Source organism: Trichoderma asperellum, chromosome 4, assembly GCF_020647865.1.
Source record: "Trichoderma asperellum chromosome 4, complete sequence".
Classification (NCBI taxonomy): domain Eukaryota; kingdom Fungi; phylum Ascomycota; class Sordariomycetes; order Hypocreales; family Hypocreaceae; genus Trichoderma; species Trichoderma asperellum.
Genome location: NC_089418.1, coordinates 4,929,933 through 4,951,969, shown reverse-complemented (window position 1 = coordinate 4,951,969; position 22,037 = coordinate 4,929,933). Strand labels below are relative to the sequence as shown.

At 49.7% G+C, this 22,037-nt stretch overlaps 9 protein-coding genes across 9 annotated transcripts; 3 read left to right on the top strand and 6 right to left on the bottom strand.

Moving 5' to 3' along the window:
- Positions 1–685: 685 nt before the first annotated feature.
- TrAFT101_008038 (uncharacterized protein) lies at positions 686–1,468 on the top strand. Its single transcript, XM_024908374.2, has 2 exons — positions 686–1,078; positions 1,168–1,468. The coding sequence occupies exons 1-2, from the start codon at positions 963–965 to the stop codon at positions 1,436–1,438; spliced, it is 387 nt and encodes a 128-aa protein (XP_024758846.2). The 5' UTR covers positions 686–962; the 3' UTR covers positions 1,439–1,468.
- A 130-nt stretch (positions 1,469–1,598) lies between these two features.
- On the bottom strand, positions 1,599–2,945 carry TrAFT101_008037 (uncharacterized protein; the record flags this gene model as incomplete). Its single annotated transcript, XM_066128217.1, has 1 exon — positions 1,599–2,945. The coding sequence occupies one exon, from the start codon at positions 2,943–2,945 to the stop codon at positions 1,599–1,601; it is 1,347 nt and encodes a 448-aa protein (XP_065984334.1).
- Positions 2,946–5,254: 2,309 nt separating this feature from the next.
- Positions 5,255–8,613, bottom strand: TrAFT101_008036 (uncharacterized protein). Its single transcript, XM_024902628.2, has 2 exons — positions 6,375–8,613; positions 5,255–6,325 (listed from the first exon to the last, which is right to left on the bottom strand). Exons 1-2 carry the CDS (start codon positions 8,597–8,599, stop codon positions 5,617–5,619), a joined length of 2,934 nt encoding a protein of 977 aa, XP_024758848.2. The 5' UTR covers positions 8,600–8,613; the 3' UTR covers positions 5,255–5,616.
- A 232-nt stretch (positions 8,614–8,845) lies between these two features.
- TrAFT101_008035 (uncharacterized protein) lies at positions 8,846–10,378 on the bottom strand. The gene has a single exon (XM_024908375.2). It carries the CDS (start codon positions 9,980–9,982, stop codon positions 9,059–9,061), a length of 924 nt encoding a protein of 307 aa, XP_024758849.2. The 5' UTR covers positions 9,983–10,378; the 3' UTR covers positions 8,846–9,058.
- Positions 10,379–10,510: 132 nt separating this feature from the next.
- TrAFT101_008034 (uncharacterized protein) lies at positions 10,511–11,784 on the bottom strand. Its single transcript, XM_024908376.2, has 2 exons — positions 11,372–11,784; positions 10,511–11,313 (listed from the first exon to the last, which is right to left on the bottom strand). Exons 1-2 carry the CDS (start codon positions 11,551–11,553, stop codon positions 10,647–10,649), a joined length of 849 nt encoding a protein of 282 aa, XP_024758850.1. The 5' UTR covers positions 11,554–11,784; the 3' UTR covers positions 10,511–10,646.
- A 161-nt stretch (positions 11,785–11,945) lies between these two features.
- Positions 11,946–12,297, top strand: TrAFT101_008033 (uncharacterized protein; the record flags this gene model as incomplete). The annotated part of the gene is made up of 3 exons (XM_066128216.1): positions 11,946–11,999; positions 12,075–12,205; positions 12,264–12,297. The coding sequence occupies 3 exons, from the start codon at positions 11,946–11,948 to the stop codon at positions 12,295–12,297; spliced, it is 219 nt and encodes a 72-aa protein (XP_065984333.1).
- Positions 12,298–14,903: 2,606 nt separating this feature from the next.
- Positions 14,904–17,532, bottom strand: TrAFT101_008032 (uncharacterized protein). The gene is made up of 2 exons (XM_024909967.2): positions 17,199–17,532; positions 14,904–17,103 (listed from the first exon to the last, which is right to left on the bottom strand). The coding sequence occupies exons 1-2, from the start codon at positions 17,297–17,299 to the stop codon at positions 15,276–15,278; spliced, it is 1,929 nt and encodes a 642-aa protein (XP_024758852.2). The 5' UTR covers positions 17,300–17,532; the 3' UTR covers positions 14,904–15,275.
- A 269-nt stretch (positions 17,533–17,801) lies between these two features.
- Positions 17,802–20,653, top strand: TrAFT101_008031 (uncharacterized protein). The gene is made up of 3 exons (XM_024900501.2): positions 17,802–18,021; positions 18,079–19,369; positions 19,438–20,653. Exons 1-3 carry the CDS (start codon positions 17,937–17,939, stop codon positions 19,649–19,651), a joined length of 1,590 nt encoding a protein of 529 aa, XP_024758853.1. The 5' UTR covers positions 17,802–17,936; the 3' UTR covers positions 19,652–20,653.
- A 203-nt stretch (positions 20,654–20,856) lies between these two features.
- Positions 20,857–21,370, bottom strand: TrAFT101_008030 (uncharacterized protein; the record flags this gene model as incomplete). Its single annotated transcript, XM_066128215.1, has 2 exons — positions 20,857–21,078; positions 21,146–21,370. 2 exons carry the CDS (start codon positions 21,368–21,370, stop codon positions 20,857–20,859), a joined length of 447 nt encoding a protein of 148 aa, XP_065984332.1.
- Positions 21,371–22,037: the final 667 nt, after the last annotated feature.

Here is a 22,037-nt window from a genome sequence, read left to right as displayed (position 1 = left end):
GGCGAGGCGACCACAGGCGCGGCTCGAAAATAGATACCGCTCTCGGGCTGCTCGTTGCTCGACACACGCCCGTCCCCAATCTCCAATCCCCATCTTTTGCTCCAGCAAACACGAACAAGCCCAGCTGAAAGACTGATTTGCCTAAGAAGGGGGGAGGGTCCCCTGAGGATTCCGGCGCCAGGGGCCCCAGCTGTTTTATAATGAAGGCAAGCTGCTTGTGAAACGTCCAGGGCCCCCCCTTGGTCCCCTAAAGACCCCGCTGGAAACGACCAGTTGACAGCGGGCAAGCGCTGGAATGAGGGGCGGCACAGCAAGTGCACTGAAGCTATTGATATTGGAGCTATTGGTCGATGCACTCACAAGCTCTGATGGAGCTGCTTAGCGCCTCGTAGTACCCGTTCTGGGTAATGAAAGCCCACTGTAGCTTGCTGACTCGCAGCCTGGGCCTAAGATTTGAACCCCGCAGTTGGCGCCCTTTTCTCTGGCTCTCTTCCATTCTCTCATGAGCTCAAAATAACCTGAACTGCCCCCAATTTAGCACGGAGTTGGGTGCCTCTACTGCATTAGTAGGTCCGTACTCGCCATGACGTACTAACCTGCTTTGAGCTATCGATAATTTTCTTGATCCAGCTCCAGCCTCATCTCCAGCCTCATCTCATCCACTCAACCTCATCTCACTCACAGCTTCTTTCACATGCCTCCGCATCTCCACCCTGAGCCTCATCTCATCGCCCTCAATTGATCTGCGCAAGGCAATTGCGAAATCACCTCATCGCAGCCAAAAGCTACGACCATCACAACTCTAGAACATTTTCTCATTCTTCATCTCACATCAATCTCTACCGCCATTAGATAAACTTCCCGGCTGCTCATCTCCAGCAACATCTAGTCTTGTTCATCCGTAATCATAAATCAACCCCAAAATCATTAAGCCTCAAAGGATCCATAAACATAAACACGCAATGTTCAGCGCCGACATCAAAATCCCCCTGCGCCACAAGCCAGACGACGTCGGCTACCGCCTCATCGAACTGCCCCCCGAACTCCAGTCTCTCCTCGAATCCGATAATCCTCCAGTGTTTGTCTCTCCCCATTGTCTATTTTCTCAGTCGTCTTGAACCTGCTGTAGCTCACACAAAACTTTTTCATCGTTTACCCTTGCTTCAGCCTCACCCTAGAATCTTCCGAAACCTCAGCCCTCCTCAAGTCTCCCGACAGAACCTACTCTCTCCGCCAGAAAAACACGTCAAACTCCGTCATCCTGCTCTCTCCCTTGGCCTCATCTACGTCTTCAAATCAGGGTATAGCCGCTATTTCTACGATCCACGAGACTGTCGAGCTTGAGCTTGTGCCTGAACATGCCGCTGCTGCAAGCGGACAGCTTAAGAACACTGGGAGCAGGGGCAAATGGCACGAAATGTTTGGAAAGGGACGATAGTTGCGAATGTTAAATATATTCCCCATAGCGACTATTCTAAAAATACAGTAAAATTGAATCCAAATACGCCCTATTCCAAAATCCAAATGCGCCCCATTCCAAATACAATATATCCATCAGCCCTGGCGCCAAGCCATTCACTTCACCCAGAGCCTCCAATTTAGGCATTGTGGTTCGTAACCTGCCCCCACAAAGCCAACACAGAGTCGATAGCTTCAGCCACTGGTGAGTAGCCCAGCATTTCGGGCATATTTGGCAATAAATGCATGCCCGGCACTCGTCTCGGAGGGGCTGGTGGGGGCTGCTCTGTGGAGGTCATTGCCAATTTTTGTGCTGGGGTTGGGTAGAGGAGTGGCCAAAATTGTTGTTGCTGCTGCAACTGCTGTTGTTGTTGTTGCTGCTGCTGTTGTTGCTGCAGCTGCTGGAACTGCTGCGGTTGCTGCTGCGGTTGCTGTTGTTGCTCTTGCTGTTGTTGTAGCAGCTGTGGTACGAGTAGTTGTCGTAGCTGTACGTGTGACTGTTGATATTGGTGTAGCAGCTGTGGTATTTGATATTGCTGCAGCATCTGTGGCTGTTGTTCTTTCAGCCGCAGCCGTAGTTCTTCTTGTTGTTGTTGCAGCAGCTGTACTTGTAGTAGTTGTAGTTCTTGTTGATATTGCTGCTGCAGTGGTTGCTGCTGCTGCACCAGTTGTTGTTGATGTTGCTGCTGCTGCTGCTGCTGCACTTGTTGTTGTTGCTGCACTTGCTGCTGCTGCTGGAGTTGCTGTTGCTGCACTTGTTGTTGTTGTTGCACTTGTTGTTGTTGCTGCACTTGCTGTTGCTGCATTTGTTGCTGCTGCTGCTGCTGCTGGAGTTGCTGCTGCTGCACTTGTTGTTGTTGCTGCACTAGTTGTTGTTGCTGCACTAGTTGTTGTTGTTGCTGCACTTGTTGCTGCTGCTGCACCAGTTGTTGTTGATGTTGCTGCAGTTGTTCTTGTTGCTGCTGCACTTGCTGTTGCTGCACTTGCTGTTGCTGCACTTGCTGTTGCTGCACTTGCTGTTGCTGCACTTGCTGTTGCTGCACTTGCTGTTGCTGCACTTGCTGTTGCTGCACTTGCTGTTGCTGCACTTGCTGTTGCTGCTGCAGTTGTTGTTGTTGCTGCTGCAGTTGTTCTTGTTGCTGCTGCAGTTGTTGTTGCTGCATTTCTTGTTGCTGCTGCAGTTGTTCTTGTTCTTGTTGTTGTTGTTGCAGCAGCTGGGATTCTGGTTGTTCTTGTTGCTGCCGAAGAAACGACTGCACTAGTTGCAATTGAGAAGCTTCAAAGTCGAGCCCCTCCCATGATGGCTCTTCCAGCTGCGTGAACATTTGCTGCTCCGAGAGCGGTTGCTGCTCCAAGGATGTTTCCAAGGGCATCTGATAGTTCATAGGCTGCGAGAGGCTTTCAGCAGGCGGCTCGGCATCTCCAACCGCCGGCCGCTCAAAGGGCGCATTGCCGTTTGAAGCTTGAGAATTGGTATTCATATCCATGTTGAGAGATATCTTTGAGAGAAAGACTGGGTTCGAGACTAAGACCGAGACTAAGACTGAGACTGAGATTGAGACTGAGATTGAGATTGAGACTGAGACTGAGACTGAGACTGAGATTGAGACTGAGACTGAGATTGAGATTGAGATTGAGGTTGAGATTGAGGTTGAGATTGAGTGTGAGTGTGAATGTGAGTGTAAGTGTAAGTGTGAGTGTGAGGTTGACCAAACATGATTTCAGAGGAATTCAGCACTCTTTTATAACAAAACAACTGGAAGAAGGCGTCAGCTACTACAACCTGAGTTTCAACGATTTTGAAAGAGTTTCTGAAAATTTCCGTGGCTTGAACTTCCTGGACACCGAACTATAATATCAAGTTCATCGGCGTTTTTATAAAATTGGTGCTCGGAGTGGGCAGTAATGGAGCATAATCGAAACTCTCTCGGCGACTCTGGAAGCACTGTGTACGCTGAGTATAATTGAAACTCTTTGAGAGACTTTGCAAGCATCGTTTACTTGGAGTATAATTGGAACTAGCTGAGCGACTCTTCAAGCGAGGTGTGCTCAAAGTGTAATCGAAACTCTCTCTATAAATCTGCAAGCATCGTGTGCTCGACGATCTAATGTATCTAGCCGAACTTCGGAGTCGCGCAATAATCAATCACGGTCGATTGGCTTCATTGCGTTCTGGTTGTGGCATATTGTTTGAGATGCAGATATGCAAAGAATAAAACGCGCTGTCTTTTTTCCTCGGCTATGAGAGCTGCCTATCTCGAGTCCAGGAAACCAAACAGAAGTACTTCAGCTCTAAAAGATAGATTAGCTCTCCATATACGGATTGTGGCTATAGTCTGTTAAACTATAGTGCGCGAAGTCAAACGTACATCATTTTAATATTCATGTTTGAACCCCCCTAACTTTCCTCGCATTGCCGAGATAATAAGTTTATATCAGCCATCTTATCCTCCATTTCCTCCTCTTTCGCATTCGACCCATTTTCAGTACTTTTCGGCTTGGTCCCTCTTTTCTGCTCCTCTCTCAGGTATTCCATTCCCGATCCCGCGAGGCCAGTGATGTGTTTAATGACACCACAGCAGTTCATCTGCGTCCTTCTACAATCCATTCCAGATACCAGAGCTCAGTGCCTAGGACCACTTGCTAAAAAGCATCTCGGGTAGATTGATTGAAAAGGCTCACTCAGGGCTCATGACAAGATTCTCTGGAGGTGAATTAGCCTATAGTCAAAAGCATAGACGAATGCGCAGAGGTCTTATTTTGTTTCAAAAGCCAAAATTCCGCCAGGACTGCACTATTTAGATTAGCCTTGACATAAACATACACCAGAAGCATAAAAATAGGGGGAAACTAAATCCGTTAAGCTTGGTAGAGGTAGCATATGTACTAGTAGGCCTAGGCCTAGATCTAGCATAGGTACGATACACATCTCACTCTTCACACGGCATTGCACGCCGAGGGTGAAAAGAAAAATAAAGAGGCTGGAATCGAAATATTCCCGGTCTTCAAGTCGCTATATGACGTCAAATAGTGGAAAGAGTGGACGATATCACGGCACTAGTGATGTCCGTGGATATTATATAGTCGGAGACAGCGGCAATGCCCAACAGCCAATATAGTCGAATAGCAATCACCAATATTAGCGAATAGAGATTCAAATTAGAAAATTCTCGAGGGAGAGGGCGAATGATGGGATATTATATAGACATTCTCGCCCAGGCAGCAGTGCTCTGCGTCTCATTAAGTGAATCTTGTCAAGCTGGCTGAAAGGAAAAAGAATATAGAATTCCAGAAGGCCCCAGGCGGGCTTTTCTTGAATTACCCACCCGATAACAAAGGATGGGACAAAAAACGAGTGGAGAATGGGGAAAAGGAAAAGGAAAAGGCAAAGAGCGTCCCTGTGAGGGATAGAAGAACCAAGATGCGGTCGTCGACATCGATATCACTGTGTCAGAGCCTCAGCTCATGTTGCACCTTAGCAGTGCATCATGGCGCTAAGCTGCTCCCTTGCCTTCAGTTATATGTACGACACCGACTTTGGACGCTTTTCCCTATATGTAGGTGTAGAGAGGACTTCCGATATAGCACCAATACTCTTTTAGTTGTTGGTATCTATCCATATGCACTTGCCACCTTCCTGCTACCTGCATCTTGTACCAGCCTCTGCCAACTCTTTGATAATGGTATTTGAAATAGAGTAAATGCTGCAAACGTTAATGCTTCGGAAGAAAGTGAGAAGCCTGGAGCGTCAGTCGGCAAGGGTAGAGCTCACTCGTGATATCGATCATTGATCAGCACAAATTTATAATACCTCTACACCAAGAAATATATCTGATCATAAGATTCTCAAGGTAGGTTTTCGCTACACAATTGAACAAGTAGTAGGCAGTAGCTCTCCTGGCTATTCTAAGCTCAAGGTATACCAAGTTCATGGCTCCGTAGCCAGAATCTTCGCCAAAATCCTGACTCAACTATGAACTTTTACATGAATAAACATTTCGAAATGAAGTCGATGCCTCGGCACATGCCAAAAAAAAAAAAAAGGCTCTATATCCCACCGTCGTAGTACACCTCAAAGGCCCAAAGCATATCCCAACCTTTCAGAAATCATCACATGCTAAACTTCCATCTAAATCATCATCCATCATTCTCATCGCTTCAATCATCATCCTCATGATCATCTTCATCTTCACCATCAATAACTCGTTTCTTCCGGCGTGTTGTTTGTGGCTTATACACTTTCGGCGCCACACGTTTTTTCCCTTTAGCGTCCACCAGAGTTTCCGTTTCAGTTTGCGCTTCGCTCGTGGCAGCACCACCATCATCTTCCATAACGAGATCTCCATCTCCACCGTGATCATCTTCTTCGAGCGAGGGAAAGAAGTTCGATGTCTCATGCGCCCGGTGGTCTTCACCATCTTCCTCATAGCCTTCTGGCAGAAATCCGCCCGCCATTTCTTCGTCATGAACTTTTGGTGGCTCATCTACTTGCATCTTTCCTCGGGAATGGCCAAACACAGAGACACTCTCGTCGACTTCGCCGTATTCCTGGCGAATTCTCTCCACGATACGCATCCCCATGAGAAACTTTCGCCATTTGCCAAGAGCCGCTTTGCGTCTTTTCTCATCCTCTTTCCTCACTCGTTCAGCCTCATCTTTCTCTAGCTCGACCATCACTCTATCGTGGTGTTCTTGCGCAATAACGACTCCTTGGATCACGGGAACAGCCATTCTGTGGCCAAATTCAAAGTCTACTACGGCTTCTGCGTAATCGATCCCGAGTCTCTTGCAAACTTTGCCTACGCCCCTGAATGGCACATGCACTGCACCCTCAGGACACATATGCTCAGCAAACAGATCGATGTTCCTACACCAAAATTAGTATATAGGCTGAAAGGATTACAAGACGTAAATACCCGTATTCATTCTTGGGAATAACGCCGTCCTTGATGGGCGGCGGTATAATCCAGTCAGTCTGATCGAAACTGTATAACCCCTGCAGAACCTTCTGCCCAGTCATTGCTTCGGCTTCTAAAATTTCTCTCTTTCGATTTAATGTAGCTGCTCGATACGGAACTCTCTTCAGAGGCTCTTCACCAGCAAGTGGAGCTCGGCCTTGTTTATGCCAGGTTTCCGCGCTTTTGACCAGAACAACATCTGACCGAAGATAAACATCTTCTTCCTCGACTTTGCCGCCCTTTCCTTTATTTTTGAATATTCTGACTGGTTCCGCACCTCGCCTTAGAGCCTCTTCGCGTTTGAGGTGCCTCTCTAGCGCAAACTCTTTCGACTGTTTATAGTACTGCAGTGTCTCCTCGCCTTCTTTTACCTCCTTCTTCTCTGCTTTTGCCGGCTTCAAGTCTACTGCGTCTTCTTGCTGATCAACTTCCGTCAAGGGATGCTTCTTATCTCCTCTCCTATATCCGGACATGGCCGTCTTGAACCAGTCCATCATTTCATATCTTTTTACCTTTCCATGGCGATCGTAGATTGGAATTTTCTCCAGCGGCATTCTCACGCCTTTGGATCGGCCGGGAAGAACCTGCCGTTTCAAATAACGTACAGTAACATCTTTCGCGGTTCCATCCCATGAATAGCCCACGACGTAAGAAATGACTTGTCTTGCCCTATCTGCTTTAGCGCCGCGAGGTTCGAATGTCTCGACAAGGTCTCTATTTACGGCGACAGTCCCCTTTTCAATCGGATCGACTGATAGGTACTTTTTCGTAGCAGGCGATAATATCTCGGTCCAGTAATGTGGATATTCCAAATCATTATCGAACTTTTTCGTATATATAGATTTGGCCTTTGGTGTAAGATCAATTTCGACAGACTCATCGTCTGTATCCTTGTACTCCAATTCCAAGTCATCTTCAGCGTCTTCGGTTGGAGGAGTGGATAGCTTTGTAGAAGAACGCGCTGACCGTGATGGGGTGCTGTTGGCTTTTGGCTTTTCTGTCACTTTATTTTTGACAGTTTTTTCTGCCGCTGGAGTCTTTCCAGACTTTTTCTTGTTCGTAGACTTCGCAGGCGTGTTTTCCTTCTTCTCCTCTTCCTCTGCGTCTGCGTCCTCCAGCTTATTCCACCCAAAGCCCAAGGGTTGCAGGCTGGCGACCATCCGAGCATCAACTCCCAAGCCCCGAAGAAGTGCAGTAAATAGTTGAGCTCCAACGTCTCTGCTGCCTTTGCAGTTGATGGCGCATTGTCGAAAATCATCTATCCCTTTCAACCGCTCACCAAATTCTTCATGGTCGTCTTCATGATCTACATACGCCTTTGTGAGTCTATCAAGACGTTCCAGTGACATGTAGCCCCATTTCCGGAGGCCAGGTGCCGAGATTCGAAATCGTTGTTTCCACCAGGCGACTAACGACTTCATAAATCGGAACAGAGGATCTCCGTGGCTCATATCGATGGCTCCCTCTTCGAGCCGCTTAGCAGTTCCACTCCAGTCCCGAGACTCTTGCTTCGCGCCTCTTCTCCTTTTCGCCTTTTCCTTGGGTGTTGGTCGGCTGTCTACCAAGCCACTGTTACGTCTCCATCGATCAACTTCATCCCAGAGCCTAGGCGGGACATGAGAAACCATGATCGCTTGCACTTCAGGATCGCAAATCCAGGAATTCCGAACCGCATTATGCCATAAAAGACAGAGAACGTGAACGCAATGGGTCGCATTCCGGACTTTCCGCTCTCGCTTCGAGGGCCCTTTTTTGTCTCCAAATGGATTCGTCAGAGATATTCGAGTGTCCCGGATCAAAGTCAGCTCAAGATCGCCTGACGGCACTGGCACATCTAGCGTTGGCTGCTGAGGAGCTTCGACATCCTCAAATTCGATGTCATCGTCCTCATCATCTTCATCGGCATCACCAGAGCCCTCCGTCATCTGCTTTTTCGCAATAGGAACATCTTCGAAGTCGCTGTCTGACAACGAGGACAGAGGGCTGTCACTATCATCGCCTCCAAGGCCTTGGAGAAGGGAATCTGAACCGCCTGGTGTGTGCGACGAATCCAGGTCGTCATACAGCGTTCTCCTTCGGCTATTACTCGCCTTGGATTTCACTCCACTGGCGCTCTCATCCTCGGTGGCCGCAGTTTCAGGCGTGGACACTCTTAGCCTTTTCCGAGGCACATAAGGAGGCATGTCTTGATACACGCGATTCACGGGCTGCAGATGGGAGAGAGGAGAAGTAGCATGTCGTCACTAACGCGAAAGTGTACGCGGGATCACGTGCATCGGCTGAAGAGCTTCAACTACCCTGGATGATGACATATCAAACTGATATGGCAATTTGAGGAATTGCTTGGCTGTGTAATTAATAAGTTGAAAGCTCCAAGTCCTGTTACATAGGTCAGTTCAAAACCTAGAATGTGGCGGCATTATCAGATTTTTCAACTAGTAATTACGATTTATTCTCGCTGCAAAGCGTGATAATAATGCTATCTAGGTATGTACATGGTAAGATCCACTCCATCTATCCGCGCTTCGTTATGCCTACAGCATAGAATCGTTGTCTGTATATATTTTCCCAGGATTTAAGAAATAAAAAACCAAAAAAAAAAAAAAGTATCCTGAGATTGCGGTCTATTCTCGTCGTCTTCTTCATACCTCAATCAAATCCGGAGGTGCACCGACACCCCTCAACAGCACCAAGGTATTCCCGCTCTGTAACGCCGTCCCAACTTTCTCGCCGAATTCCAAAAGCCTGCCGCCCTCTACATGGAAAATCCGTAGTTTGTCTCGCTCATCTGAGCTCTGATTGTTGATATTCTGTACCTGGAGACTCCTTGCCGCGGCATCCAGTACTCTGCCAATGACCCAGTCCTTGGAATAGAAGAATTCGCCCTTGGGGAACTTGGCCTTTGCTGTCTCGGCCTCAGCCTCCACATAGACATAGACGCGCTTCTCCGGTGCTAGCTTGTCGTCGCCCTTTGCAGATTTCTTCAAGTTGTTGACGGCAACCAGGCGGGCTGCTGCTGAGCTGGGCTTGGGCTTGGGCAACGCCCTGCCAGCCTGTTCTTTCTTGGCCGTTCCCCATGCCCGAAGTCGATCCAATGCGGATTTCGTCCTCTGAGCAACATCGATTTGCATGGGCCGTGCTCCAAGCGGCGTCAAGTTCTTGCAGTTGTGATCATCCTTGAAGCGGTGTTTCAAGCAGTAATCCCGGTTACAGGTATCGCAGTGGACACCTGGTGTTAATGACGTGCCGACAATCGTGTCGCAGTCTGCAGCGCATGGCTTCTCCGAGATCTTATCTCGCAGCGTCCTTCCTTGGCCTATGGAAGGCTTTGACAGCTGAGCCTGTCGTTTCCGTTCCGCCCACGCCCCGGGATTCGAGCACTTGTGTGCAGATTCTGAGCGGTGGTCCAAGCAAAAGGTCTTTGTGCATGACTGGCAGAAAAAGGGGAGGAAATCAAGCTGGTTGCAGTATTCGTATTGGCAGTGTGTGCCGACTAAGCTGGCGTCTTCCCTGTCCTTCATGATGTAGCTCGTTTCAGGAGCATCGGAATCTGAACCTGACGCCATCTTGGGGGGGCCGCGAAAATAAATAAGGCGCTGCAATCTCGCCAACTAGTCCGATGCGTTTTGCCAGGCAGAGCGAATGTCGTAACCTTGCGAAGCAGTGAGGCTGCGCTGGAACTGTCGGCGCGGCTGATGGTGATTAAGAGTCGGCTGACCAAACGTGGCAAGGAAGCGTCTGGAAGCCCCTATCAACGACGACCAAATTTGGCAATGCGTCCGGACGTGCACCTTGTACTACCACTAGCAACCGCGCCCTATCCTTTGAAATCCGATAGTTGCCAAAATATGCAATTAGAGAATGGGAGCAGTTCATTAGTGTTTGCCAAGCACAAGGGGTAAGTGACTGTGTAAGACGAGGCGAGATTAAGGCTGCAGCTGACATCGCGGGGTTAATTCATGGCACAGCCCCGCTATGAGTTTGTGATGTGTGCAGAGTTGGCCACTAGAGGCCAATGCCTCTATGCCTTCACTACTCCGCACCAAGTGCAATATTACATCAAGCATCGCCAGACTAAACAACACATTGTTTTGCATAAATGATTTGCATTGTCAAAACAGTCCTCTGCTTTGTATTATTTACGAATTATCCCATTATATTTAATGCTCCAAGAGTAGAGTATGCCCCAACGCCGTATCCCGTATCCAGAGTAGAGCACGCTTCGTCAACTTAATCCTTCTTTGCTTTGAGATCCTTGTTGAGCAGCTTTTCTCGCCCAGTCGCTGGCGAGTCGCCGACGTATTCATGGCCTCCAAACTGCGAAAAGCCCTTGTGAAACATCCACTCGACAGCATCTTCGACTGGTTTGTCAAAGAGACTGGGCAAGAACGGAACGACGGACAGTCCGAGGCCAATAGGACCCCATGTTCGCAAAGCAACGTTCTTGACATTCTTCATCGCCTTTCCAGAGTACTTGACCACGCTGTGAATGGTAAAGGCAGGCAGTCCCATACTGGCCACGCTTTGGAAGACGGCTCTCTGCACCATTACTGTTCGGTAGTCTTCTAGTGGAGAAACCACTCCGGGAGTAAGGCTCTGAGTCTCCTTTTCGGGAAGGCCGGAAAATCGCTGTTGGTGGGAATTGAGCAGAAGCTGAGGATTGAGGATGCGCTGGTTCCGCCAGTACGCGCGGTATCCCTCAAACGACACATCTCCGAGGATGTAGAGCCATGAGATTCCATAGGCAGTGCGAACAAGGCCCGGGTGCGCTACGGGACGGAACGATTCGCCAATATCAGAAGTGTAGGCGACATATCGATGAGCCGACAGAAGGATTGTTCGTAGCCGAGTTGCATACGCGGCGTATCGCAAGTTGCTCTCTGTCGAGTCGGGGGCGCTGAAGTGCGTTTAGCTTCTCGCTCGTAAGACCTGAGTTGGGTGCAGCTCGCAATTACCTTCCCTCCTTTATGCTGTCAAAGAAACTCTCGTCTTTGTCGGCCTTGTCGACAATCCTCTGCAGCCCCTTGGGCAGCTTCTCGGCCTTGGGCAGTGTGGGATCAAAAGCGCCTTCGCTCTGCGCCTGTTTGCGCTGCTGCTCCTCGGTCTTGGCCTCGGATGATTTGCCCCACCAACCCATGATGATGCTGTGATTAACGGTAACACGAAAATACAAATGTAATAATAAATCGACAGCTCTTCTCTGGGAAATTCGACTTTGTGCACGACAAACAATCAAGGATCAGCAATTATGACGACTTTGAAGCTAGTAAGATGGCCGCGGTTATAGCTCAGGAACTCCCGCAGAGCTCTTTTAGGCCATTATAGTGACGTCGGCAGCGAAATTGAGTCGGGAATCCACCGCGCCGATGAGCTCCGCCGAGGAATAGCCGCCAAATCCCGGGCCTGCAATTCCAGGCACAAGTCGAGTCTCCGTTTTTGTCGCCCGCCAAACGATTCTCAAATCTCCAGCAATCCATTGATTCGCCTCTCCCTCTCGTCCACCCTCTCGACGCATATCCCGAGGTTACAATGGCTGGTATCGCTACCTACACTATTGCTGGCCGACAAGTCGGCGGCCACTACGTATGTCCTGCCGAAAAAGTCGCACGTCGAGTTCGTTTTGGTTGCGGATGTCTAACTTGAAAATCAAAACCACAGCTTGCCATGGGCTGGTTGGCTACCCTCTTCGGCGGTGCCTACTATGCTACTTCTGGCCCCAAGAAGCCCGCCTCTGCCGTCGCTACCCCCCCGATCAACGCTTCCAGCTCTGACGAGGCCGACTTCATCAAGTGCGTGATATACTACTATGTGCGACCCTGGACCAAAACCAGACTAACGGCTTGACAGGAAATTCCTTGAGGAGCAGGACAAGAAGCACTAAATTGCAAAATTTGAAAATTGGGGCTGCAGCATGGCAGTGTATGTTGTATTGTACATAATAGATGCCTGGAGAGCGAGTGTCTCGAGATAGATGCGATACAATTTATTCTCCCTAACAAGACTGGCGTGTGCGCAATTACAAGTACATTGCTACTTGTTTTGTTCCTACTAATGTTGCCTTGAGTGCGACAGAAACGATGCTGTGACAAAGTTGTCATTTATTTTCCATGGAAGCAGTTGACGTTTTGACACGGATGATACATGACCACAGATGCTGCTCTGGAGCATGGGTCAGCAGTAAAACAGGCAACCAAGTATCACTGGAGAATGCATTTGCTGTCTTATTGGTAGTACCTATTATATCAATCCCAAACTATGCCTAATGTATGCAGCTTGGACTACCAGGAGCGTAATGAAATTCATGACGGTAATAAAGCGTAACTCACCATTACCGGCTTCAAGAGACCAGACCGAACCAGACCAGCATCATGTTCCTAGAAGCACACATGACTACAATGATGGCCTTGGATAGAGCATACATAATGAACGAAGCCGTCATCTTCAGAACTGCTTTAATTCATAGTCGATGCTGCATATTCCTATGATTCCGCTAGCCACATCGGCCGACTGCCTACTTGCCTAGGTAGGCAATTATTGAAGCTTCGTATTGATTGGCTGTATATGTATGTATGTAATACGCAGAGCATCCAAGCTGGAATAAGCAACCATGCCCGATGCACTTTATCTAGCATAGCATAATAAAGGGGATTTGAGGCTTCTTTAATTACATGCCGAATCATGCACTGCTTTATGTCCTAGTCTAGTGCCCGAGAGGGTGTTGCTGCTAACTGGTGGCTTTGCTCGGAGAGCTTCAATTGGCAGGCGACTAAGGGATATAAGCATATACAGAGAACTGTCTCGCGATCCCCGTTAATGCGAAGATGCTGCTTAGCCGGCAGAATCGCATATCCAGCGCCCACAGGCCAGCCACTGCAGGCGAGGTTCTTCGTCTGCAAATCGCCGTCCACGGCCGTGCAACAAACAGCAAATGCAGGGCAACCAACAGGGCCGCCTATCAGCGGGCTGCTGCAGCTGGCAATCCAGCGCATCGCGGAGCCAACATGCAGCCTCTGCCGCCTCCCCAAACGCAACGGTCGCAATGCAATCACGTGAGGCGCCGCTCTGGGGGCGCCAAAAAGCCCTGCGAGATACGCGCCCCGCCACCGCGATTTTTTTTTGGCGCATGCACCATCTCCTTAAGCAGAACCACAGCCTGCATCCATCGGATACAACGATTGCAATTCCAGGAAGACGCCATCTGCTAAAGGGAAGCACCCGCTGAGCTGAGATGGCCGCCGCTGCGACTGACCCTTCGCTGGTGGGCGCCGACGGCAGCGACATTTCGCAGTCCGTGTCTGGGCCCAAGGAGCGACACTCGCTGACGCTGGACCAACGCCGAGCGCTGCGGCGATGGGCGAATAACCAGACCATTCGGCCGTCGCACAAGGCCTGCATCGAGTGGTTCTTTGCGCAGTACGGCCAGCAGATCAGCCAGTCCACCGTCTCGCACTCGCTGTCGCCCAAGTACTCGCGCCTGGACGGCGACAACCCGCAGCTGTCGGGCTCGCGGCTGCGCTTTGGCAACTGGCCCGATGTCGAGAAGCTGGTGCTGTTGTGGTACCAGCAGGTCCAGGCTGCGGGCCGCCAGCCGACCAACGAGGAGCTGGGCGAGAAGGCAAAGGCCATCTTCGGCCAGCTGCCGCGGTACAAGGAGGAGAGCCCGCCAGAGTTTTCGCCGGGCTGGATCCACCGCTTCAAGAAGAGATACGGCCTGCTGATCAGGCGCCAGCGCCGGCATGGCGACGGAGGCATCAACCCCGCCGAGGACATCGACTACCTCGCAGACTGCGTGCCGCGCTTCATGGCCATCCAGTCCGACACGAGCCCGGCTGCGATCCGGGAGCAGGTCCTGCGCGTGGTGGGCGTGGAGTCGAGCCTCAACACCTGTGCGCTGGTTAGAGACGAAATCATCCGACGACTGGCAAACGCTCATGCAGCTCCGCTATCGGCTCTGGCGCCCGTCGAGCCCACGCTCGCCCAGCCGCCGCCTGATCAGCCAATCTACGCAGACGACGATCCCGAGGTGGTGCTGCAAAACGCCCTTCGACAGCTTCAGCAGGAGGAACAGGCCGCTGAAGAGCAAGCTGCGGCTGTGCGCGAAGAGCGAGATCGCCAAGAAAGAGCCGCTGGACTTCAACAGCAAGTGATGATGGCCACTCCGGGTGTTCGTGCACCTTCTGATACCCGCTATGCTACGCCTGGCCAAGACATGGCCCCTGATTTGACTCTTACGCCGATTCATTCAGAGGTCCCCATGGCCACTCACGATAGGCCGCTGCGATGCCCCTTTTGTGTCAACCAGAGAATGCTCCGCTCGATCAAGGAGGCCGTCGAACACATGTCGACACATGTTGTGGTGTGAAATCTAGGCGTTGTTTTGAAGTTTACATTGGCGTTGTGATTTTAGCCAGCCAAACGTCGAGTGTCTTTTTTTCTTGTTTCTTTCTTTCTGTCTTTTTTTCAACTTGATGCCTCTTTTTCTTATTTTCACGATTTGGGAGTATGGAGGGTTGGGGAACTGCAGGTCACGTCTCTGGGGTGTGAGAATGTTTTTCCGACGCGAACATGGAGTTTGACAAAAGACAAGGGGAACTGTGGAGTTGCGGTGTTTCTTTATAACTGTTTCTATTATATCCAGACGGCAGCTGAGAGAGGCGATATATGTTACCCTTGAAACAAGATCTACTGCCCTCCTGAGCTGCTTACCTATGTACAATATCATTCATGAAAATTGATAACACAAATTCTATGTAAACTCCAAGACAATCCCAACTTAAACCATATGCTTCGTGCTCTATTACAAAATCACCGGCCGCGTCAAAAAGATAAAGATGCAAGCTTACCAAACCCCCCTTGAAGCTACATAAGACCAGTGTCCTTCAAACGCCGCAGAATCGCATCCGCCTCTTCCTGAGCCTCCCGCTTCTGCAACACCGCAATATCAGTCTTCCCAATGTAATTCTTCCAAAACTTCAACCCCTCAAGCCCTTCCTCACGACACAAAAATCCTTGCTCCTCAGCCATCAGAAGCTCCTCCTCCGCCACGCCCAAACTCCAGCCAAACCTCTCGGCAGTATCCTGCGCCGTAACGCCGCGCCCAAACTCCCTCCAGTCCCACACAACCTCCCGATCGGGCGGAAACTCGTGCAGGTCCTGCAGCCAGGCCAGGATGGACTTGATGGTCACGTCGTCAGTGCGGTCCCGCGCCTGGACGACCATGACGCCGCTGCGGAACGTGCGCAGCCGGACGGGCAGCTTGAGGGACTCCCACATCTGGGCGGCCTTTTCAAAGTCCATGGGGCTGACGAGCTCGACGCCGCCGCGGGCGCGGTTGAACATTGCCCAGAGGTCGACGAGGGTGAGGATGCCGCCGGCTCGCTTAAGCACGCCTCTTGCGTCGTCGGTGAGGAACTCTGCCAGGTTGCGGGCGAGTTCGGAGAAGTAGAGAGAGTCAGAGCCTCCGCCGCTGCCGACGATGTCTTTTGTTGTGATGAGGCCGAGCTGGTGGGCGGATTCAGCCAGGATTGTGTTTTCCTTGGAGGTGACATCGGCGCTGGCTCCGTTGACTTGCTGTGCAAATCTCTCTGCCAGCGCTACGACTTCCTTTGCAGAGGTCATCAATGCTTCGAGATCTTCAAAGGCGCTGCCGATTAAGATTTCGTTATTCTTTCGCATGTTCAAACCCAGCTGCTCTAGTCCAGCAATGCCAGCCGTTTTCGTTCTCTGGGTTGGGGTGCCTGGTGAGCCACCGGGGGAGTTGTCGTCTGCCATACGGTTGCTTTTGGGGGCAGGAGGAGCATCTTGCAGCAGCCATTTTCGCTGCGTCATGGCACTCTTCAAGCGTTCATAGAATATCTTCTCTCCGCCACCTCGAAAAGAGATTTTGATGCTTTCTGCAAAATCAACAGCACCTTGGCTGGTATCTTTGATTGGTCCAGGGGATTGTGATAGAATTCTGATGTACTCAGAAGGGGTAATGGTAGTAGGTACATCTTGCGAGAGTAATGGTGCTCCACACATCTCGCAGGATAACAGCGACGGATGATTGGAGAAAGTGCATCGCGGACATTGAAATGAGACTGTCGTATCAGTCTTTCCTTGGTCGCTAGGCTTGGGCGATGAGAAAGGATCAACAAGTCCCAAGGTCACTGCTGATGCTGACGAAAACGTATAATTGATGTTTCCCAGTTGGCTGGAGTTTGGCGAAGGTGATGGACGGCTTGCACTAGTAATAGCCGCCTTGAGCACCAGAGATAGTGCCGGTTTGATTCCACAGGCCAAGCAAGGTGGGAGAGGAGTATGGGCATTTGCAGCCGCAGGATCAAAGTTGGAAGGGACAGGATTCGAGAAGCTGCAAATGTTGCAGACCCAGGTGGCTGAAGCTGGCGGAGGCCCAGAAGGAGGAGCGTAGGCGTCGTTGGACGATGTAGGAGATGGCGTGCTGTGTCTTGAGTGGACTCCCGTGCCGGACATTACACGGTTATGAAGCGCTGATCGTCTCAAAGGCTTGGGCACAATGGTGACCTTGGCCGACGATTTGAAGAAGCCGGCATAGAACTCATACCGATCCACCTCCTTCAAGTCCAGAGCGGCCGAATGCTTTCTGGGCTCATCTTTATCGACATAACAGATACGATGAGATGTCAAATACACCTGGCCATTTTGCTGATTTGGAAGCTTGTATTTCCTACTCGTGGCTCGCCTCATCAGCATCACGCTCCGTATTCATCGGCTCTGAGCCCCCGCCACGAACCGATAGCGCATATAGTCATGTTAACTTACCCCTCGTACAAGCCGACATTGTCTTGGACAAAAAGCAGTACTTCATCCGGGAGATACGAAGGCCGCAGTGCAGTGGTGAGATCAATATGCTTCAGGAACATCCGTCCCGCGGCTGTGGCACAGAGCCAGCCTCTTAATGGACGAGTGGGTGAATCGCTCTAGGATGGATGATGCGCTGAACAGCACGTGCCGAAGACGCTGTGGTGAATGGAGGCAGGAATCCAGCGTTTGACTTGGAAAGAGTTTTGAAATAAGATATTGGGATAGTCCAAGAGCACAATGGACGCTATAAAGATTGCAAATCTCCAGCGGTGGTGAGTATAAAGTGACGATAATGACAGATGCAAGGTTTCACCACCACAGCTTGAGCTACTCGTCCATGAGGCATGGGACATCCCGCGCACAAAGGTACGTACCTACATACCATAGGTTACATCCGGTATGTCGCCACTATTTGCCAGATTTGGAATAACGCGACAGGCCTGACCTTTGCCAGCGCATGAAGGGTCCATTCAGAATAGCCGGGCTTTAGCCGCTGACTTCAAGTCACGGGGCTCTCCTCGCACAATTTCCTATTGCGGCCCAACACTCGCCCGTTGCCTCCTTATCCCAACTCACGCTCCGCAACAGAGACTATCAACTTGTTGCCAGAGCTCGCGCCGGACTCTCTATCCGCACCCGATCCATCATCCGCACGTCGTAAAACTAACTCCAGCCAGCAATTTTCCAGCCGCTACGATGATGCCAAGTTGGTCGAGCGCCCAGCACCCGCCGGGCGTTGTCCCCCAGCACCCTCCTCCAGCGTCATATGCCTACCCACCTAGTATGGCTCTCGTCTCCCCTGCTTGCGTTGACCTGCAATATCTAACCTCTTCAATAGACCCAGCTTTCATCCCAGTACAAGTACGACAAGGCTTCGGCCCATACACCACCCCTCCTCCTCCTCCGCCACCAGCATATAACCCGTACGCGTCAAATGCCGCTCAGGCCCAAGCCTCTGCTCCCGGGACTGCAACCAGTGCACCTCCAGCACCCGTAGAACAGCCCAAAGGAAGCAAGACCGAATGGCCGGAATCAGTCCGTCGATATGTCCAGCGGTCTTTCCATCCCGAGAACGACGATGCCTCTGTCTCTCGTGCAGAGCTTGAAGCAAAATTAAAAGATACCATCGGCAGCGCCAAAGAGAACAACTCACTCTACACTATTGATTGGGATAGCATGCCTTTGCCCCAAGCTTTGGTGAGAGCTGACCGTGAGGCACAGCTGAAACTACATCATCACGCTGCCTCGTTATCCTTGACAACGCCGGTATATACCGACGACACTTTCAATCCTAGAAAGCGAAAGTCGAATGACTTTGCAAATAATGATACGTCCATGCCACCATGGCACTCTACTAACTCAGGCCGATCCCTCGAGGATCGCATTTCGTATTCCCCCGACAAGCGGGCAGCCCTCGATGACCCAAAGTCTAGTAAGTTCCAGAAAGAAGCCAACAAGCGCAAACGTCGCTTCGAGAACGAGTACAAGGCGGCCAATATCTCATCGCCCAGCCCAACCCCGCCGACATCCGGCCCTATTGTTGGTACCTCTGAAGTCCTTGAAAAGAAGTATCTCCGCCTCACTGCCCCCCCTGTAGCGTCCAACGTGCGACCTGAGAGAGTTCTCCGTCAAACGTTGGATTTGCTGAAGAAGAAGTGGAGAAAGGAGAGCAACTATTCCTATATTTGCGATCAGTTCAAGTCCATGCGCCAGGATCTCACGGTTCAGCGCATCAAGAACGAATTTACCGTTTCCGTCTATGAAATCCATGCCCGGATTGCCTTGGAGAAGGGGGACATTGGTGAGTATAATCAGTGCCAGACCCAGTTGCGATCATTGTATGCAATGGGCCTGAAGGGAAATCCCATTGAGTTTAAGGCGTATCGTATCCTCTATTTCATTCACACTGCCAACCGAACCGGCTTGAACGACACCCTGGCAGATCTAACAGCAGCGGAGAAGGAAGAGAAGCCGATTAAGCACGCTCTCGATGTGCGGTCGACGCTGGCATTGGGCAACTATCACAAGTTCTTCCAGCTATACCTTGACACACCCAACATGGGTGCATATCTTATGGATATGTTTGTCACGAGGGAGCGCCTTGCAGCTCTGTGCAACATCTGCAAAGGGTAAGTTGAAAAACACCCTTAATCTTTTATTTTATGGGATTTTTTAATGCTAACACGATTTTCAACAGATATAAACCTGACGTCAAGCTGCGCTTCATCACTGAGGAGCTCGGTTTCGAATCCGATGCTGATGCTGCCCAGTTCATCATTGATTACCAGGGGCAACACCTTCTTGAAGATCGCACAGAGTACATTGCGTTCCTGACTGGCAAAGCTGGGGGCCTGTTTGAAAGCGCTAGAGCCTCAGCTTTCAAGAAAGTGGACATTAAAGGCCAGATCTAACTTGGTGATGTTGCTCTCTGTCACGTCGCACCAAGCACCTTTTCCTCTGTCTCACAAAACTTGCATGTGGCTCGAAGCCACCAACTCTTTATTTTTTTTTTACGTTGAAAAGACCAGCCTGCCTTGATATCTAACGACAGTACTTTGCTGACCTCTGACGAGGCTAAAAGCATTATTCTATTTTCTTTTCTTTTCTTTTTCTTTTTGGATCCAGTCTGTGAAAGTCACTTTCAGATCACGAGTGATTTCCTCCTCCCGCTCTAAACGAGTCCGTATGGGATAGTATTATTACTCTCTGCTACCCCAAGAGATGAAGCGAACTTCAGGCATTCACCTTGACACGGTACTCTCTTGAGCGATTCACTACTCTAACTTGATACACCAGATCTCTCTGCTTTATAGCAAAGCAGGATATCACTTGATTCATAGTAGCAACTCCAATAAGACGAAGTTGGATGTTGAAACGGATTTGGACGATGTGCGATGCGATGTTTTGGGCCAGATTTCTCTCTTGACAGAGCAGTTCCGGCACTCTTCAACAATTTCATAGTCGCACTGAGGGCGTGGAGAGATGCCGGTGTTTTGGCGTGGTTGATATTTTTTTTTTTCTTTTTGCATGGCCATGAATGAGCTTGTCAAAATTGGGATATGACGGCTTGCACGAGGCACTTTTCGACTTTACTTGTATATATATTACATAGTCGAAGCAGTATCAATTGACTACAAGGTATTACCTAATATACAGACGACTTATCCGGTATCCAAGCAGGCGTATTTGGCATCTGTAACAGATAGAAAAGGTGCTAACTGCGTCAATAAACCGAAAGACCCGCTGATGCTAGCTTCTTATGCTAGCATTGCCCTTTTCAACAGCTTATAGGGGATTTTCCCTATTGCAGATAGCCGATGTATATGCTGCGAGGAGGAAGTCTAGTAGGCTTGATAAATAAAGCATGCATTGTCAAAAGGTCGAGAGCTTTATAATACAACAATAGATTTAGGCGAAGTAGCATATGTTTATTTCAGTACCAAAAGGACTCGAGTTACAAGGTAGTCTATTTGTGACATGCTAGTCAAGTGTCTATGCTACAGCTTTAAGACTTTAAGAGAGTATGTAGTAATTGCTTGAGCCAACAATTCACCCAACAATTCACCCTGGCGTATCCGTCACAAGCCAAACCCCCCAAGACAGGGGCCGCCCACAATCATGGTTTAACAGCTGCATCCGCAATGTTTCCCGCAAAAGGCACCACAGGAAAATCGAGCATCATCAGTGCCACAGTCTTCATAACTTGCACATTGATTCCATTTGCCGTAACCGCCACCAGCTGCAGTCCAGCACCATTTACCGGGTGTTGAACCGCAGGCCTTCCAACAATAGCCTTTGCTACAGCCGTAAGGTGCCCCAAAATAACAGGAATCTTGAGCTAAACGGCGGACATGCGAAGTTATTTCATTGCCAGCCATGCTTTGGTTGACGTAGGCAGGCGGAACTGACGCCTCGTCCGAGAGATCGAGAGTGCGGTTGCGGCCTAGGGGGTGCTGAGCACACGTGCGGACGTCTTCGAGAGAGACATGGCCGGGAAGCTCGTTGGGGCCAAGGTTGATGGCTCCCAATTCTCCGCAGATATTGTCAGCCGTGATTTCGTTGGTGGCATCATTCGATCCCTGAAAAGCTGCGGAAGCGGCGACGAAGATGGATAGAATTGCGGCCTTCATTGTGTAAAAAAGAAGTTGTTGATTGAAGTTTAATGGAGGGATGTATTATAAAAGAGCCTTGAGCCACAGAGAAATGGCGAGAGCTGGGTTTTGAAATCCAGCAGAGAGAGGTTTATATCTGTACACCTATATATCTTTCTATTGGAGATTTAACTCTATATATAACTTGCTGCCACTCAGACGCAGCTGTTAGGTCCTTGTAACCCTACAACGAAGATTTTTTTTTTTTTTTTTTTTTTGTTTTCTTATTTGCTTGCGTTTAAATTTAGTTGGGCGGCTGCAATATACTGTTCTATTGAACGGTCTGCACAGACTAGATCTTGTGTATACGGTCTATTGACTCTCATTCTTGGCATAGGCGAGCTGTAGACTAGTGCGGTATAAGTTACTGCGTAAACAGAGGCAAACTGTCGAACCAACACACAAACAGGAGCAACAATAAAGCCGGGTTTAAGTAAAATAATCATTCAATCCCCCCCTTTTTTCTTTTTCTTTTTATAATGAGATTCAAGATTCCTACTGAACTGCCTTTCTTCTAACCTGCTATACAATGATGCATGATACAGTTAAGTAGGAGGATCGAATCAAGGATGGAGAAAGGGGTGATGCTGGTTTGATCAAGATGAATCTGACAGGTGACGATGGTTTTGCTGAAAGATGCAACCTA